The sequence below is a fragment of the Labeo rohita genome, chromosome 6 (assembly GCF_022985175.1).
Source record: "Labeo rohita strain BAU-BD-2019 chromosome 6, IGBB_LRoh.1.0, whole genome shotgun sequence".
Taxonomy (NCBI): domain Eukaryota; kingdom Metazoa; phylum Chordata; class Actinopteri; order Cypriniformes; family Cyprinidae; genus Labeo; species Labeo rohita.
This window is the reverse complement of record NC_066874.1, coordinates 35,589,071-35,606,607: the sequence shown is the minus strand read 5'-3', so window position 1 is coordinate 35,606,607 and position 17,537 is coordinate 35,589,071. Positions and strand designations below refer to the sequence as shown.

At 41.4% G+C, this 17,537-nt stretch overlaps 3 protein-coding genes across 6 annotated transcripts in view; 1 reads left to right on the top strand and 2 right to left on the bottom strand.

The window, feature by feature from the left end:
• Window positions 1–867: 867 nt before the first annotated feature.
• LOC127167063 (G-protein coupled bile acid receptor 1) lies at window positions 868–4,907 on the bottom strand. The gene is made up of 2 exons (XM_051112888.1): window positions 3,383–4,907; window positions 868–2,614 (listed from the first exon to the last, which is right to left on the bottom strand). The coding sequence occupies exon 2, from the start codon at window positions 2,566–2,568 to the stop codon at window positions 1,540–1,542; it is 1,029 nt and encodes a 342-aa protein (XP_050968845.1). The 5' UTR covers window positions 2,569–2,614; window positions 3,383–4,907; the 3' UTR covers window positions 868–1,539.
• Window positions 4,908–5,024: 117 nt separating this feature from the next.
• aamp (angio-associated, migratory cell protein) overlaps window positions 5,025–17,537 on the bottom strand; it is a 52,868-nt gene continuing 40,355 nt past the window's right edge. Inside the window, exons 1-11 of one of the 2 annotated variants that reach the window (XM_051112886.1) lie at window positions 11,629–11,995; window positions 11,256–11,387; window positions 11,054–11,173; window positions 10,824–10,963; window positions 10,597–10,741; window positions 10,433–10,516; window positions 9,609–9,724; window positions 9,086–9,180; window positions 8,548–8,638; window positions 8,287–8,441; window positions 5,025–5,940 (exon numbers count right to left, since the gene is read on the bottom strand). In XM_051112886.1, the coding sequence (XP_050968843.1) occupies window positions 5,865–5,940; window positions 8,287–8,441; window positions 8,548–8,638; window positions 9,086–9,180; window positions 9,609–9,724; window positions 10,433–10,516; window positions 10,597–10,741; window positions 10,824–10,963; window positions 11,054–11,173; window positions 11,256–11,387; window positions 11,629–11,722 (1,248 nt within the window). In that variant the 5' untranslated portion in view covers window positions 11,723–11,995 and the 3' untranslated portion in view covers window positions 5,025–5,864. Of the gene's footprint in view, window positions 5,941–8,286; window positions 8,442–8,547; window positions 8,639–9,085; window positions 9,181–9,608; window positions 9,725–10,432; window positions 10,517–10,596; window positions 10,742–10,823; window positions 10,964–11,053; window positions 11,174–11,255; window positions 11,388–11,628; window positions 11,996–17,537 lie in introns of those variants that run through there. The other variant, XM_051112887.1, reaches the window with a different exon arrangement.
• Window positions 13,803–17,537, top strand: part of LOC127167060 (histone deacetylase 4) — a 30,726-nt gene continuing 26,991 nt past the window's right edge. For 2 of the 3 annotated variants that reach the window (XM_051112881.1, XM_051112880.1), the window contains exon 1: window positions 13,803–14,806. In XM_051112881.1, the coding sequence (XP_050968838.1) occupies window positions 14,635–14,806 (172 nt within the window). In that variant the 5' untranslated portion in view covers window positions 13,803–14,634. Of the gene's footprint in view, window positions 14,807–16,345; window positions 16,463–17,537 lie in introns of all 3 variants that reach the window. The other variant, XM_051112883.1, reaches the window with a different exon arrangement.

The window sequence follows — 17,537 nt, the reverse complement described above, 5'->3', positions numbered from 1 at the left end:
TATAACTCAACACAAGAAATAAACAGGTGTTTTCCAGATTCGAAATGAGGATCATATTTACTCACAGAAAACTGAAGGCCTATCTTCAGTTTTCTGCAAAAAAATTAAGCCTTGAGGGTTAAACCAAACTGCATTACCATGCCACCTGAAAAAAAAGGTGCAAAATAACTGAGATAATACTAAAATCTTTAGTAACAAAAATAACAAAGAATATTTAAAAGAGCCACCACTTTTAGCTCCTGCTGTTAGAAACAATGCACCCAAACAACATAAAGTGGTAACGTGATGCTTTATCCTCACCATAACTCTCACTAATATGCATGGTATTAAGGTAACAGCTTTTTAAAGTATGGTAAGAAAAGGTCATTTTAAATTAAATTACTTACCACAGCAAAGAATCCATTCTTCTTTTGCACAAAATTGAATCAAAGTATTACCCTCCGAAAATGTTTCTTCCACAGTTTATCTTGCTTTACTACACTGCTGTTTTTCGTCACTGTCACTCTAATGTAAATTAGTTATCTTTTGCTCAGATTTCAAAAATCTAAAAAAAACATTCCTCATTCTTTCAGGTCAAAGAATCCTCTCTCTTGCAGCAAACAAAAATACTTCCATATATGAAAGTGTAATCATATTCTGAAATTAGGAAGAATGTCAGCATGGGAGGAAGGTATGTCTCGAGATTTAGTACAATACACCACATTAGAGAGTTATATTACATTGGCATAATATATCGGAATGAAGTGGAAATAATAGAGATCCGCTCACGTTTCTCAAGGGAGAATTATTCAACAGTTACAAATTAATTTACAAAGTTGACTCCAAAAACAAAATGTTTCATGGTTTATGCTGCACTACTGGTTTATTTACAATGCTCCTGAAAACAGGTTTTAAAAGTCAGATATAAAATAGATGACAGATGAAAGCATACATATCTATTCTGAACTGACAAATTTACCTCAGATCATTGTTGCCTCAAGACCTCCTTGACCTAATTTGGGAAAATGGAACAATGCTCAAGAATGAGACACTTTATTTAATTACAGTTACTGTTGGTAAATATTTTGGAAGAAAATAAAACGCAAGGAACAGAATGTAACTGCTCTGCTGCCTTAAAACAGAACAACTGTGAATTACAGAAAAAAAAATCTGCTATAGAATGTCAGGGCATTAAAAAAACAAAATCTGATGAGCAGCTAAAGAGAGCCTCAGTAAAGCCGGTTCAGTCAAGAATTTGTTCCTAAATATATGCTGATTTCGTCTTAGGGTATATTATGTCTAAACCATTTTATTTTAAAACTTCCAGAATCTTTGTTTTTCACACAGACTCAAATGGGCATGTGTACATAAAGTCTCCTTGTCTACTGTAGATGAGGGTTGCTTCATGAGTCTACACAAATACTCTCACTGAACAAAGATTACTTAAAGCTTTTCCTAAAATTCAGTACCAGTATTCCCTGGAAAAGATTATATTAAAACCTAGCTCAGTTATCTTTAGCTGAATACCATAAAAATAAACTTTATCGAAAGTCAGTCACATCAGCTAAATCGAAGGCTAGTGTCCATTTGCACACTTGCATTTCTGCAGCGGTGCCGCAGTTTGCGGAACAGTTTCTTGACCGGATCTGTGTACTCCCTGTTGGCGAGTCCCAAAAGCAGGGGCACGACAGCAGTGCCCCCGATGCCAACACAGGACAGCACGATGTGGCCAGTGCGATTGCTCCTTCCTCCCCGTCTGAGCAAAAACTCCATGCCTACATGGGTGTAAACGATGTAGGGCACCCAGCAGGCCAGGAAGGCGAGGGAAACCGCTGCCACGCAGCAAGCGTAACGCATTTCCATTCTCCGCCTGCATTCCCGATTCGCTACGGCACGCTGCAGACGCTGGATGTCCCTCAGCTGTTCTCGTGTGATCCACAGCACCCGGCACGTCATGGCAGCGATGGAAAGGATGGCGGGTGCCAGCAGACCGTATACTTCCAAATAGATGAAGGCATTCGGAAAGACGCTGCGGTACGTACAGCAACGCTCACCAGACAGCGCTACGCAGTTGGAATGTGCCGTGCTGTTGGTTATTGGACAGCAGTCATTCCGGTCATGAATAGCCTTGTTGTTCCAACCGAAAGCAGGCAACAGGGCAAACAGCAGCGGCAGCGTCCACACCGCCAGCAGCGGCAGCGCAAATCGCCGATGCAGCCAGAGCTGTCCGCGCTGAAGGGGACTTACGATACTCCGATAGCGTTCGTAGTGCACCAGCACCAGGTTAAAGAGAAAGGCCAGGAACAGAAAGTTGGGAAAGATGTGCACCAGCAGGCAGGACGAGAAGCTGAGAGGGCGGTTTAAGCCCATCCAGGGGATGAAGGGAAGCGCCACGCCTGTGCACAAGTCAGCCACCAGCAGGCTTAGGAAGAAGTAGTTCTGCGAGTTGTGAAGCTGACGACTGCAGGTGATGCCCAGGATTATGAGCAGGTTGATCAGGATTATGGCGCAGGAGACGGGCAGCGTGATCGCATAGATTAGCTGGGCCTCCACGTTGCTCCCAGAGTTGTTTCGCATCACCACAGCCATTACCGCAAACTTCCGCACAGAGCGTCCATTCTAAAACGAGCTAACCCTGCGTGAGGAAGAGGGTGACATATCGTTGATTGGATATTAATAAAATCAACACATTTCACTGAACAATGACACAACAATCTATATTACTACTTATATTCTGTCAACATATAAAATACTTCCCCTTCCTCCGAAAGGTTTTAGTGCTTATTTTATTTTTGTTTCCTCCCTAAGGCACTATATGATGACAGCTGGTGTTATTGCCACATTGGCCCTCAAATACACTTCATAAAAAAGGGAACACTTCATTCATGTCACAGGATACTAACACGGCTTGTGGCAACCGGGCCTGTTCTTTATATGCTGCTGATAAATAAAAAAGGAGATCTTCTGACCAGAATATTTCCTTTCTGGCTAATTTGGTTCGTCGTATGTGCAGATTTGATTCATGTATCTGGATTTTGTCGCCAGAGATAACTGCGTTCCTGCGTCTGCTGGAAATGGCACATTTAACGATTTTCAGAAATATGATGATACCCTAATCCTGCTAATATGAGGGTTTATCAATTCAATTCTAGGGATGTGTGATCCAAAAAGGTCTAAAACTTTTAGTCTATAAAATGTCCATTACAAATGTTTAATGCCAACATCGACATACAACAAATAAAAGCCGATGCTAAAATACCTTTTGCTCGTAAATGGGCCATTTGCCACGTTTATAACAGTCATGAACGAAGACATCCTGACCATAAATTCAACACTTTCTTTATGAATGCTGGGAATAAAACATTATTCATAGACCAAATGAAAAGTGAGAAAGAAAACCCACCTTTTGTCAGCTTGGCTTTAAGTGAAGATTAAGCCTCTCAGGTCTTCATCACTATAAGGTCATGTGGAGTTGTTTAGCACAAGATAAGAAAAGTTTGCAGTCTAGCAAACCACCAAAGGCAAAAGCACAGTCCATTATAAGCCTGGTTTTTCATCAGAGCTCTACATGGTAAGATCCTCAACAGCTGGAAAGAGACAAAGTCGCTTGTCAAGCAGAGAAAGTGAACAGGGGCGAGTCCAGGGGGAACGTAGCTCGTAAAACTCTGAGCAACACCCCTGCAAACCTACGACATGCACTGCTAATGCATGTACGCATGACAGATCAAGGAGGAGGACAATACAGACCAGGTGAGACCTTTGACCGAGTCAGGAGGGATGTCAGAGATGTGCGTAACTACTAAAAGCTAGAGTGTGTAGAAAGACACACAGCTCAATAAATGCCTGCAATGGAGACATCACTGCTTTCTTAAAACTGAAAACAAAATAGGGTCACCAGTGCGGTCAGGTTGGAGTTTAGTGAGGTGTGTGTCACAACAATATCATTATTATTATTCTTTAGCTGAAGTATTACCCTGGAGTTCAGCAGTCCCAGTTGCTGTAACTAAATGAATACACTGGAGTGTCTAATATAGTTTAATTGACCAGTACATGTAAATACATGTAGTATCAGAAATTCAACTAGCAGGAAATAAGAGAGCTGCACTTTCAGGTCACACATCTGCAGAACTGGGGGTCTGTACCTATACCCACATTTGCAGTCTTGTCCACTTGAAAGTCTGAGCACATGACACAAAGTACATAAGACTGTCCCAGGTCTGGTAACTGTCAAAACTCAGTGCCCTTAATAACGCACACTACATCCACACTTTCTCTAATAGCAATTTAGTGTGTATTTGAGGCCGAAACGTGTCCCTTCAATCATGTTCAGGATGTCATGTGACCCAAAACCGTGCAATATCAAGAACAGCTTTTCAGTTTAGATATATAGATATTGCATATGATTTGGTTGTAAATAGTGGTGCAAATTTTATTGGTGCAGAGGTATGTGCATTTTATAAAATGCTTGCTACTGCTTTGTAATCAATTAATTACAAGCACCACAATTAAATTGTCATCTGTTACAGACACTTAGAAGTTTCAGTCAAAACTTGTAAACAAAGCTGTGTTCAAACTTTACTTGCATTTGTACCACACAATATTTGTGTCCCATCAGGTAATCAAAACTTCTACATACATTTGCGTTCTTCATGCCCACTTTAACTAAGGTCAGAGTCAGCGATGGGACTGAAGCAAGCGTTCTCAAAAAAACTCTGCTTGTACTCACAGAAACGGTCTAGACTTTTGTTTTGCAGAACTGAGTCAGCAAGAAGTGCACTGAATAAAGCTTTGTTTTCTTCTAAACACCTCTAATTCAGCATTCAGCCGTAATACATTTAGTTTATTTGTGAAGGGGCATTTTTTGTCTCTTTATTTTAATTGTGTTATCTCGGTGGCATTTTTGCCCCAAGTCCCCGTTAATTTCCGACCCTGAATTTGATGGATATACGTCATGGTAGCCGTCAGGTAGTTAAGCGCAAAGGCCACGAGTATTGTGATGAGCCCCTGGAGCAGATTCACAAGCAAATATTCAACATCTCAGCTGATTTAATATCACCGGTGTGTTTATTCACACATGCCATTTCAAACATTCTTGTTACGTGTTACAAAGGAAAAAAATTAAGGTTGACGGCACTCATGTTGTTTCAACATGACATTGATTAAACACAACAGAATGTATGGCCATCCGTTCAGCACTGAACTTTTGCCAGGACAGTCCACAGGCAGTTGCGAATTTGTGTCACTGCTAATGATTTACAGCTAATGGTGGGAGAAGAATGACAAAAGCTGTTCCTTAACCAGCAAACAGACACATAAACACAACAACAGGGAAGATCTTTAATCTGACCATCCAACGGAAACATCCAGAAATCTCAACGTATGAGTGAATGTGAAAACTTTTGGGAACTGAATTTTATATTCTCTGCATGGCCAAACAAGTGTGGACATTGGCTTTGGATTAATGGGTGTAAATTATTTCTATCATTTTTGTGAGGAAAAATCTTAGTGACAGTGACATTTGTATGCTTCAGAGTTTGCGGAAGGTCGTTTTTCACTTCTGCAGGAGAGCGCTGCAACAAAGTTTGAAGCACACATTTCTCGAGAATGTCACTGTTGTTGTGAAGCACTGAGATCTTTCTTCATTAAAATCACTTGAACAGAGAAAGGCCACATACTTTTGCCCATATAATGCATGTGACACGTCTCAAAATTACAGCTGTATGTAGCTTAAGCAAAAGACAAGAACAATCAGACTTACACAATCGTGACAAAAATAGCACAGCTCTGTTAAAACTGTAAAAAAGCTGAAGTTTAAAGCTGACTGTTTGTCAGTGAGGAGGTATTACAGTTGCTGAAGTCTGACAGGTCCAGCTAAAGACTTCGCTCTACCGGTCGGGTCTCTGCAGGCAGAACACTTTGGCTTTATGGTCTCCTCCGGCGGTGACGGCGACTGACGCGTCTCTGTGAACACAACACACTGACTGTGAACACGGACCAACATGCCCACGTATGAGAAAGATACTGCACAAATGAATATTTACCCACAAGAGAGACAGAACACATCAGGACAACTAAGCAGGTTCATCCTTTAATTTGAATTTATGGACAAAAATATTCATTTGCGTTCTTATGATGACTGAAAGTTTGATATGACATTAGGTTGAGCAAATTATGACAGATTTGACATGTTTGAGTGAACCTTCCTCTTGAAAGAATGAAAGCAAAGCAGATTTAGGTGATCTTGTGTGTATGACAATAATGGAGGAAGAGTTGAAAGCTCTGTTCAATTCTCCACTTGTTACAGGTTCCAGCCAATCAAAACACAGAAAACAATGTCAAAGTAAACAGTTATAAAATAACTAACACTGACTTTACGGCCACACACACACTGCAGCCAAATTCGGTTGTCAGTTCATCATTTAGTGCTGAAGTGTGTTCTGTACACACACCGATCTGTCATTTACAGGAGTGACGACCACATTCTACAACCAAACTGACTCGAAAAACATCAAGGTAGTGACAAATGCACTGACAGAAATTATATGCAGTGCACACAGAACCAAAGCGAACAAGTAGTTGTTAATGGTGTACTTAAAGGCACATCAGAGTCGTGTCATGATCACAAGTCTTGCCTCACTTGTCTTGAAAGATCTTGATTGAAAAACAAAACAAACAAACAAAAAACAAAACAACAACAACAGCAAATAATAAGAATAAGCCCACAAATAAAACATAAATCCAAGAGCTATATACTGGAAGTAAGCATAGACAAACAAGTTCATGCGCAAATGGAGGTTTCGTTAAGGGGAAATTCTGTCATTAATGATTCACCCTCATGTTGTGCCAAACCCTTAAGACCTTCGTTCATCTTTGGAACACAAATTAAGGGTTAGGGTTAGCCTAAATTATGCCAGTGATTCCTCTCGTTTTTAAAGATATTATCAAGAATTTCTTTTTATTCTTTCATTTTAACTTAACTTTTTCTTGAAATTTGTTATAAGGAATATTTAAAACAACTTATAAGCTATTCTTCATAACCAATTGTCTTCACAACAAATATACAAACATAACGAATACCTATTTTTCCAACACAAATTTTACATTAAAATATTTCTTTTGAAAAACCACAAATATGTCACATAATAAAATTATTTTTTATACACAGTTTAATTACATATAATAGTTTTGTGTCAAATGGATAAGAAAATTATAATGCCTTGAATTTCGCTGTAGTCCTTCTGGCAGCTGTGGGAGTGCAGTGTTGACAGCGCCATTGGGAACATTAACGTTTGCTGTAGACTAATATAATGAAAAATACACAAATAGCAGCTTATGACTTTTGTTCCTGAATAAATGGATCAGTAATGTTTTATTTCATTCTGATCAGTAACTCTTAAACTGAAACCAAAAAAAATAGCCTACCGTTTTTAATCAGAACCAATTAATTTTTAATCCCTTTTGATATACATAAGATAATGAATATATTATAGCATGACTAAACATTTTAAAATAGCACTAGAAATTGAGCAGACACGAAAAAAAACTAATTAAAAAAAAAAGAGAAACATAGGACTTAATGCAGAAAAAAGCACCAGTTATTAAGTGTGTTGTGTAGTGGACTGTCTCGGTTTGTGCTCGTCTCTGACTGTCAAAAACTAGAATTTGCTCCAGTCGACGGAAACAGTCCTTACATGTGTTGAGTTTAGCTTTAGAACGTTTCAACTAGACGTGTAGCGTGTCCCCAGCTTTTCATGTGCAACAAAGATGTTTTGCCACTGTTCTCCAATGGTTTTAATGTTTGTACAAATGACAGTGTTTCTCTCTTGTAACCGATGTTCAGCTTTGATGATAGATAGAATTTTTCTCTAAAAAGTGTGCTTTTTGTTAAAAAAAAAAAAAACTATTTAGAGTTTAATTCAAAATAGCCATAAAGGATCTCCTCCTCTATTGTTCTCCTTGTCCAACACTGCACATTTAACACTGTGGCATTCAGTTTGAGATTTGGCTACTGGAATAGTAGAATTATTATTCCATATATATATATATATATATATATATATATATATATACACACACACACACACACACACACACACACACACACACACAGGTAAACGTGTTAACCATGTTAAACTGCTGACAGTGCAAAACCTTTAGTTTAGTATCGATGCATTGACTTTGACAGCCATAGTTTATATGACTGATCACTCTGTTCAGCAATTCTTCATCAACTTCATCCCACAGACATTAACAACACTGACAGCCCGTGCTACAGAACTGAACAACCGCCCGATTTAACAGACTAACCTGTTCAGCACAAAGTCAAGGATCTCAGCCGAGTGGCCGCGGTATTCTGACATCATGACCCCTGATCTCGCGTCCCACAGAGTGATGACACCAGCCAGGTTACAGGTGGAGACGACAGCAGACGCCTCCTCCCACTGCAGGTGGACTACACCCACCTGACAAACACACACACACACACGCTTATCAAACACTTCAACAACACACAGATGATAGGAGGCAAGACATTTTCGTGCCGTATTTAAATGGATTCTCAGTTTTTACCTCATGTTTACACCGATGTCTGAGGCTCTGTGAATTCATATCATAAATGGCCAGAGTGCCGTCCAGATATGCAACAGCAACTAGGGGCAACCTGAAAGTTAAGTCACCTTGCTTTATATAGTGCTTTATACAATACAGATTCTATTTTTAAAAAAAAAAAAAACTTTATGATAACACACAGGAAAAACAGTGTTAATGTTTGAGGCTCATTTTGGTGAATGTTCTCCTTTGGTCTAATAGAACGAACACAGAGTAACTGGTGATTACAGGCTGCAGCACAGGCCACATTAGTTATTCTACAGTTATTCTACATTGCTGTGACTGTACTGGATGCAATTCATTGAGGTTAGTGGATGAACTCAGATTGAAAACATGGAGGTAGTTTTACAGCAGATCCACCAGCAGATGACTGGCTTACAAAGTGCATTTTCCAAATGCTTAGGGTTAGGGCTACTAAATACTGCTGCCTTAATGAAAATGATTTGTATTAATCATTTTTTTTTATACATTATATTAATAGACTATTTGCTTTACTTACACATTACAAAATCCCACAGATTCTACAGAGTTGGAATCCTGCTCCTGCATAGAGTCTTTTGCTTCACTGCTTTCACTGGAAAATGAGCATAACACCTAAAGAAACAAATCAATCAATCAATCAATCACATTCCAAGCATCACACATGAAGTTCTATGATGGTGTTCAAATGATGATCTACATCAGATCACATTAATGTCCCGTGCTTTGAAATTACAACTAAACTGTAAGCAGACAATCCTCACAGTGCTGCTGGAAACACCCAGATCTCACTTCAGGCCCAGAAATGATAAAGCATTTGAAGTGTAGCATGAATTTAACAAACTCCATAAAGAAAAAGTCTTGTTTTATTACACTACTGCAGCAACAGCTGTCAGAGAAACGCTCTGCTGAAACACGTCTGCGACTGATGGCACTAAGAAACACCAGTCACAGGCTCACCTGCTTCATTAAATAAAAAAATAAAAAATAAAAAAAATCACAAGTAAAAACAGCGATGTCAGCTGCGCTGTAACTCTACTCACCTTTCCTGTGCTTGTGTTGATGAGTTTAGCCTGACCATCCACTGACCCCGTCAGAACCAGCGTTCCCTCTTTATTGCACATCAAAGAGGTCAGGGCTCCCTGATGACCATCATGACCTGAAAAAACAACACGGCTACAATCTGTTCTGGACAAACCTTTCTAATGACCCAAACCCCAAAAAATTTAGGATCAACAACTCAATGTAATAAAGTGAATTTTTTTTTCAGTCTTATTTTCTCTTGAAATTGACGTTTCATAATTCGCACTACCAATTTGGATACCACAAAAAAGGAGAACATAATTGATTGTTTACACGAACGCTCCCCAAAAAGTGTTTTTTGATACAAGTGTGTGTATTTGACCATCCAAGAGCAATAAGCCACTCACGCACTGTGTGAACAAGATTTAAAAATTAATGCAAAAGATCAAGTGATGGCACAGCACTACAACGTCACGGTAAGCGTCCACCCCTAACTGTGACTACTGTGATCAAAACATCTCAAAGGTCTGGACACTTAACTGACAGCAGGAGCTTTACCCTGGTTCCAAACCTGTATGACACAAAAGATGTTATTTTGCTTTCGCACACATGATAGAAAACTACATTGGACCCCAGTGACTACAAAGGACAAAGCACACATTAGGGAAGAAAAAAAACAAAAAAAACAGAAACATCCCTAACCGTTTGTGCTATACAGGTTGGAAACAACACAAGGGTGAGTAAATAATGGAAGAACTTTAATCTTCATGTAAACTACCCCCAGACCCCAAACAACGCCAGTGACCCTCGGAGGGAAGCGAGTGAATCGTGGAGTACGAATTACCTTTGATGACATAAATGGCATTGCCCTGTTTTAAGTCCCACAAACGTAAACTTCCATCCTCATAGCCCACGATTGCTCTCTTTCCTGTACAACAGACAGACACTTAGAACGCAGACCGACAGACAGTCAGTAACTCAAAGACGTCTGATAGTCTCAGCTCTCACCGTCAGGAAGGATCTTCCCTCTGGTTGCCTGGCAGTTGGGCCCTTGAAACGTCTTGCACTCTCCGCTCGGGACCTTCCACATCCAGACGTTCCCATCCGCCGTGCCGGCCAGCAGTACCGGGGCGCAGGGGTGCCACTCCAGCCACTGCAGTGCGAGACACACGCTTTAACCGCGGCCAACACACGTGCAATCCAAGCAGAGCGCCGGCGACGCGCTTCAAACTTACTTCCAGGTCTCCAACTTCAAAAGACCAGATTTCCTCCTTGCTCTCCACCTTCCAGACCTTAATGAGACCACTCATATCTCCAGACACCACCAGCTTTGAGTCGCCGCTGAACGCAGCGCACGTGACAGAATCCTTGTGACCTGACGTGAATCAGAAAGAAGCAGGTTTGTGCTGATGGACACAGACCGTATAAATGAACGCTGACAGACGGAGAAGCGGCGTGGACAAACCAGTGCACTCGAACAGCACGTCTCCATCAGACACGCTCCACACGTACGCCCTGTCGTCCTGTCCGCCGGTAACGGCGAGACTGTTGGTCGCTGGGTCCAAACCAACGCAAAAGACAGAACCTGCAAATCGAACACGACATTGAGAAAGAGCTCATGAAAGCTGAAGCCTTCCACACAGATGCCGAAGCGTCTGAAGTGTCACCTGTGTGTTTGGAGAAGGTGAGTTCGCTGTCATCCTGCTCAGACTCCATCTCATCCTCCGTCTCCCATCCGTCATCGTCCGCATTTCCAGCGTCAGCAAAGTCTACATCCTCCAGCTCCTCCGCCAGATCGTCTAAAGAAACACATGGATGGTTTTTAATATTTTATCTATATTTGTGGTCCATCCCATCCACAAACCAAAAATCGCAAAAACGTTTCGTTTTTTGATTAATATCTACATATATAAAATAAAACATTTTAGTATGTTTGCTCTCTGTATTCCTCGTGGAGACATTTGGTCCTCACTGTATAGGTTAACCCTAAAACACACACACACACACAATGTAAACATTCAGTGATAAACACACACACACCTGCGGTCTGTTCTGTGTCATTAAGATCAATAACCTCGATGATTTCTTCATCTTCGTGCAGGTTCAGCGAATCTTCCTCGGGATTATCCATCATCGATATATTTATTCACGGACTTTATTCATTAAAGTCCTGGTAACGTTAAAGTTTTGTCACGAGCTCTTTCCGCTTGACCTCGGCTGAATGGCGCTTCTAGATTCTGACCCTGATTCGCGATTTTGTCACAGATCTATAACAACGTTTCGTCAAATTCACTGTTCGCTAAATAATAGCGCTACTGTAACGCGTTTTAATATGCTCATGTATTTCACGTGCTCACCCAGACAGCTCACGCTGACGTATGACGTGAAGAAAACGGTGACGGATAGCGCGTCAGCCAATCGCGTCCATTGCTTTGCCTCAACGGAAAACTGTTAAAAGGCGGGACTTCCGGCCCCAACCTCTCCGCTCAATTACTGCCTGTGGCACTAGATGGCGCTAGTTATGCAAACACAAATCACACATTCGAGCTGAAATGCTTTGAGTTTATCAGTCTGTATGGAAGATTTGTGATTTATATTGGTCTGTGTATGTACGAAAAAGAAATGTGAAATTGTAAAACTTAATGTAAAAACTATCATCATGAGCACACATTCTCCTTTTGTTCTTTTTTTTTAAAGATTAAAAATAAATGCAAGTACCTTTTGACCAGTGACGTTTTTACAGTGCTGTCAACGCTCATGTGCTGCTTAGTTCAATGTTTAGTATTCAGATGAATGAATGACCCGAACCCTAATCAGTACATTTGAAGGCACATAAAACCATAATTCTGTTGGTTGTTCTGAAATGAGGGTTAGGGTTAGCATAATTAAAGTCTGAAGAACGGCATTAATTCCTAACAGATACTTATGTCAGTGGATATTCTTTCTGAGCCCCTATTTAGGGCATAATCAGAGAAATTTACAGCATTAAAACTCATATTACATCAATCCCAACACATACGATGTTTGCGTACTGTGTAGGACAGTCGCACTGTCCTGTGTTTACGAATACATAACTCAGACATTATTGTTTTAATGAAACATGAGAAGTGAACAAAAGGTATTAAATTAGACTTGTAGACATGTTATGTAACTTGTGCTCAAAGGTTCATAAAGACAAGTAGAAATCCTCTGTTACTATGGAAACCACGATCCCAACCGGATTCTGTGGTGCTACTGGACTGACGTGAAGGATCAGCCGCGAGCTGTTCTCCCGAACATCACCTGACACCATCTGGACAGCATTTATGTGAAACCAGCATCAGCTAATTTACTGAGACAATGGGGAATGAAAAATATACTTTGATTATGATATAAGTTATTCATGGTTTTCAAAGCCATTGCAAAAAGTTGCAACAAACCACTCAAATGAAAGAAAACCCTTGGTTATGGTCATAAACTACAGTTATTACAAAACTAAACCAACTCAAGGGGTTAGTTGCTGCTGGTCTCTCCTAAAGCTCACGTGTCTCTGTGTCCTTCAGACTTCACATTTACACACAGTCTTACAAATCAAACACTCTTTCACGTGTGACATAACTAAACAGTTAATATGAAAGTTCCACAAGAAATGTATCTAATAAATGATTGTGTCAATAACCAGGAATCCATTTCTACCTGCACAAAATACAGATGATTCAGAGGAAAGGGTTTGGTTGTTGGGTGAAGCTGAATTGTGATTTTCGATCTGGAATCAAATAATAGAAATTAAAATGCTGAATTACTTCATTTTTTACTGCCATAAAAGCGAGAGTGTGCTGACGAGTGGAAATGACACTGAGCTAAACATCCGACCTGCTCAATTTGCTAAAGAAATGTCATGATCAGTGGCTCACCAATGTGTTTTTTCACGCAGAAGAGATCATTTAATAGAGAACCGGTGATTAACAAAAATCATGAAATCAGATGTGCATTTGGTTCTTAGAAGGCTAAACTGGAACAACAGAGGTTAAGATGGCACAGAATATACAAATATTACCATCCAGACGAGGGCTCAGCATTAGTCTCGTCAGTCCTTCTACGAGTGCTTTTTAAAGACTCTTCATGACATTGATCTGATTTCATCTAATATAGGATCCTTCCTACACTGTAGCCCAGCTGAGGAGTAATTGCTGTTCGATTCTTATGCTTAAACTGTCTTGAACCACGCTAACCTGTAAGTAAAGTTAGATGATCTGAATGAATCAGTACAGTACATTCTGAAGAGTGTATCTTTTTGATGTCATTTTCACTGGTGTGTGTTCTTGCTTGTGAGAATGAAAGTGTGTTAAATGATACTTTGTTACTTAACATCAAAAATAACAGCTGACAGAACGCCGCAGGCGAACCACCTGAGGGACTTCACAAGACCAATGTAGAAGAGATTGTGGAGAAACTCACGGTGCCTTTGACTGAATGTTGTTGCAGTGTGCTCATGTCACTATTAAAGAGTCACTTGTTTCATTATGAATGCAGAAGACCATCAGTACAGTTAATGGTGTCTGATGAAAGATCAAGCCTTAAATGAACAAATGTGTCAAGTGACGGACATAAGAGTATCTACTTCAATAAAACATAGGCCTCCAATAGAAAGCAGAGGACTGTTTTGGATCTTTTGTCTGCTACAGTGATCCTTGATCCAAAGACTTTGTGAAGCCTCCCCACAGAGACGTGAGTGACAGGATCAGAGAACTTGTGATTGTCTGTGTCAAAGCAGCTCACTGAGCTCTAAGAAAGTGACACAGCAGAGAATAAATGGATAATAACATACACGAATTACAGATGAGCAAGTAGATCACGAGGACTAGAAACGTTCTGTGGTCCGATATCACTCGTCAGCCGTTCATGAAATCTCGATTCGCACACTCATGCGTAATGCAGATTAGTCTTCCGACTAGTAAACACCGGCGTGGATAACTCGGTAGCACAAGCCGAAGAAACGCTTTCTTGATCGCCGCGAGCCGGGGTGACGTCACCGCGCGTGCGGGTCCGAGCGCGTGTGATGCGTGGATGATCCCGCCTCTCGAAGACCTACAGTACAGTCCCGCCACACGTGATTCCCTAATCAAAAATCCAGTATGGCGGAATCTGTCAGACGGCGCTTCTGTCGCTTCTGCGCGTTCCGGGGGAATTCGGATGTCTGCCGTTGATCCCGCGAGCGTCCTGCGTCTGCCGCGATCAGGTGAGTGAACGAGGGCGCGATCAGCCGCGCGGACACACCGAGAGCATCACGAGCTCCGCGCGGCTGCGGTTGTTGTTATTCTGTCGCTGATGTTCTACAGCAGCTTCCGTTAATGAGGATCGAACAGATTTACCTTCGCGTGAGAGAAAACCTCTTCTGTGGAGATCAGCTGCGATTCTGTGCGCCTAACGGTCAGCAAGAAACCAGCTTCGACTAGTATTGTGTGATTGTTGTGGTTAAATGAGCGATGGCCAATGATGTGAGGTGGCTCGAGATGGGCGGGTTAGACATGCGGCGCCCGTTTTTTGTGAATGAGGTTGAGGCAGGATTGCCATGACTCAACTAACACACACACACACACACACACACTGGTGTGTGGTGTTTTAAGGAGATGTTCAGCATTGGAGATACACTGTTGTTTTGGGAGGCTTGACAGCTGGAACAGCAACTAACAGATACAATTAACATTGCAGCAAAATCAAAACAAAGCCCTACCTAATGTTTAGTTCACGGGTCATATGCTACTACAAAAAGAAATCTTCAGTTTTGCATTCTTGTATGTGTCTTGTTTGGATGTTGATTCTGTAGATGGCATACGGTGCTTTATTCTCAGTTCAGGCGCTCATGACGAGGCTCCGCTTTCTCGCTTGAGGGACAATGGAAGCCCCGGAGTGAACATAATGCCCACATGGGGAATCGCCCTCCTCAGACTGTCATAGGAGATTAGCACGCATACGCTCCGTGACCGACTTTGGCCAAAAAGCCCGGTCAGCGCCGCCCCACCCCTCCGGCATCCGTCTGGCGAGGGCAGAAACTCGGCTGCTTTCAGGAGGGGACAGAACCGCGCAAGACCTGATGGTCCGGGAGATCCTGACATAACACTTACTGTCACAGCAAAGAAAGTTCATCCGCAGATGATCTGCCATTTGACTAACAGAAGCTCAGATCAGAAGGGTTTGACCTGGTCTTCTGTAAAACACTGTCTATATATTGTCCATCCAGCACATTCGATGCCGTCGTCCACGTGAAGCTGGTGACTCATATGAGCAGTGGTTTAGTGGCTACGCGTGTTGTTGAGTTGTAATAGCACAGACCACTGTTTATGTGAACAAACAGCTGACTTTTCATGTAAATAAGCACTGTCCTTTGTGGGAAATTCCCCAGTGTGTTTGTGTGTGTGCATTTGTTTGCATTGCCCTTTGAACTGAGGAAGTTAGTCCTACTATTTTCTTTTCCACTGGCAAATGCGGTCGTTGTATAGCTGCTCAAGTATGTGACCATGTGAAAGGTCCTTTCTGAAGATGTGAAACCATTCGTAAATTCCATGAGTTGCTTTTCATGAGAAATGCAGAGCTTCATCTCAGTGTACTGGAGGACAGCAGCGTCTGATGCTAATCTCGCTGTTCATAAAATCATAAATGATGTGTGTACAGTTGCGCTTGATCTTCTCTCTCTCTCTCATTGATGGTTTGTGTTTAATGTTTGTGAGCCCAGTCTGTAAATAAGAGCTTTAGTTAATGGATCCCTGTTTTCTAACAGCTGCTGGCTGGATTTGTCAAGACGAGGAGCAGAAACGGCCGCTTTGCTGGAACTACATCTGAAGTTTTGAAAACACGTCAGCTGCTCCAAACATCATGACTTCCCCAAGTCATTCAGGTGCGTGTCTTTGATTGCGACTTTCTGCTTGACATATGCAGTGTGTAATAAGATCCAACAGCTGTGAGCAGAAGAAGAGATTTAAAGCTGTTGTCGACAGTGAGAAACAAATGCGGTCAAAGCGTCTTCGCTGATGCAAGCAGACGGTCTGTGTTTGCGTATGAGTTTCATCTTCTGGCCTGAGCGTCAGTAATCCAGGATTCGTTTAATGGTGTAATGGGTTTTCCAATAAAACGCAGCACAGCGCACCGGAGTGATCTCAAGCGCCAGTTACTCTACAGTACCACTGTTGTACTTTCACAGTTATGATAATCACACGTGTTAGAGCGCTTGTGTGGCTCCCTGTGTCTGTCATTGGGTCGTTGTTTTGATTTGTCCAGTACGTGTGTTTTAGCGTGATCGTGGCCTGCGGTTAAAGGGGTCATCGGATGCTAAGTTCACTTTTTCATGTTGTTTGAACATTAATGTGTGTTGTCAGTGTATGTACAAATCTACCCTATAATGATAAAAATCCATGCAGTGGTTTTTAATTGATCTGTAAAAATATCAAATCAAGCCGTTCTCAGATGTCTGTCGGTGTGCCGTTACATTCACAGAGGCCGCTCCCACGATAGTTGATTGACATGGGCTCTTACCTCAGATCAGCTGTCACAGTCCAGTAACTTTCCTTGTTTCAATGCCGAAGCAGGGATGTAATTTAGACAAGAATATCTCCGATTGATTGATTGAGGTGTTGTGTTGCTGGATGTAATAATGAACATAGTGGTCGTCATTTACCCCCGACATCTGAGCCACTGAAGATGCAGTGGATTACGTTCCCAATCTACATATATCCGTCTGTGTTCACGACATTCGTGATCCAGCTTCACTTACAACAGAAGTGAGTACAAGCGTTTTTTTATGAATCTTTGTGATCACCTTTCCTTGTAACGTGGTAGTTTGGAAGTTTAGCGGCTAAATGCGGCTAAAGTAAACAAGATCGTCATTCCACAGAGAAAAGAGAGGGGGCGGGGCGAGCAGAGCTCATTTGCATTTAAAGGAACAACCCCTTAGAATGAGATGATTTTTGCAGAGC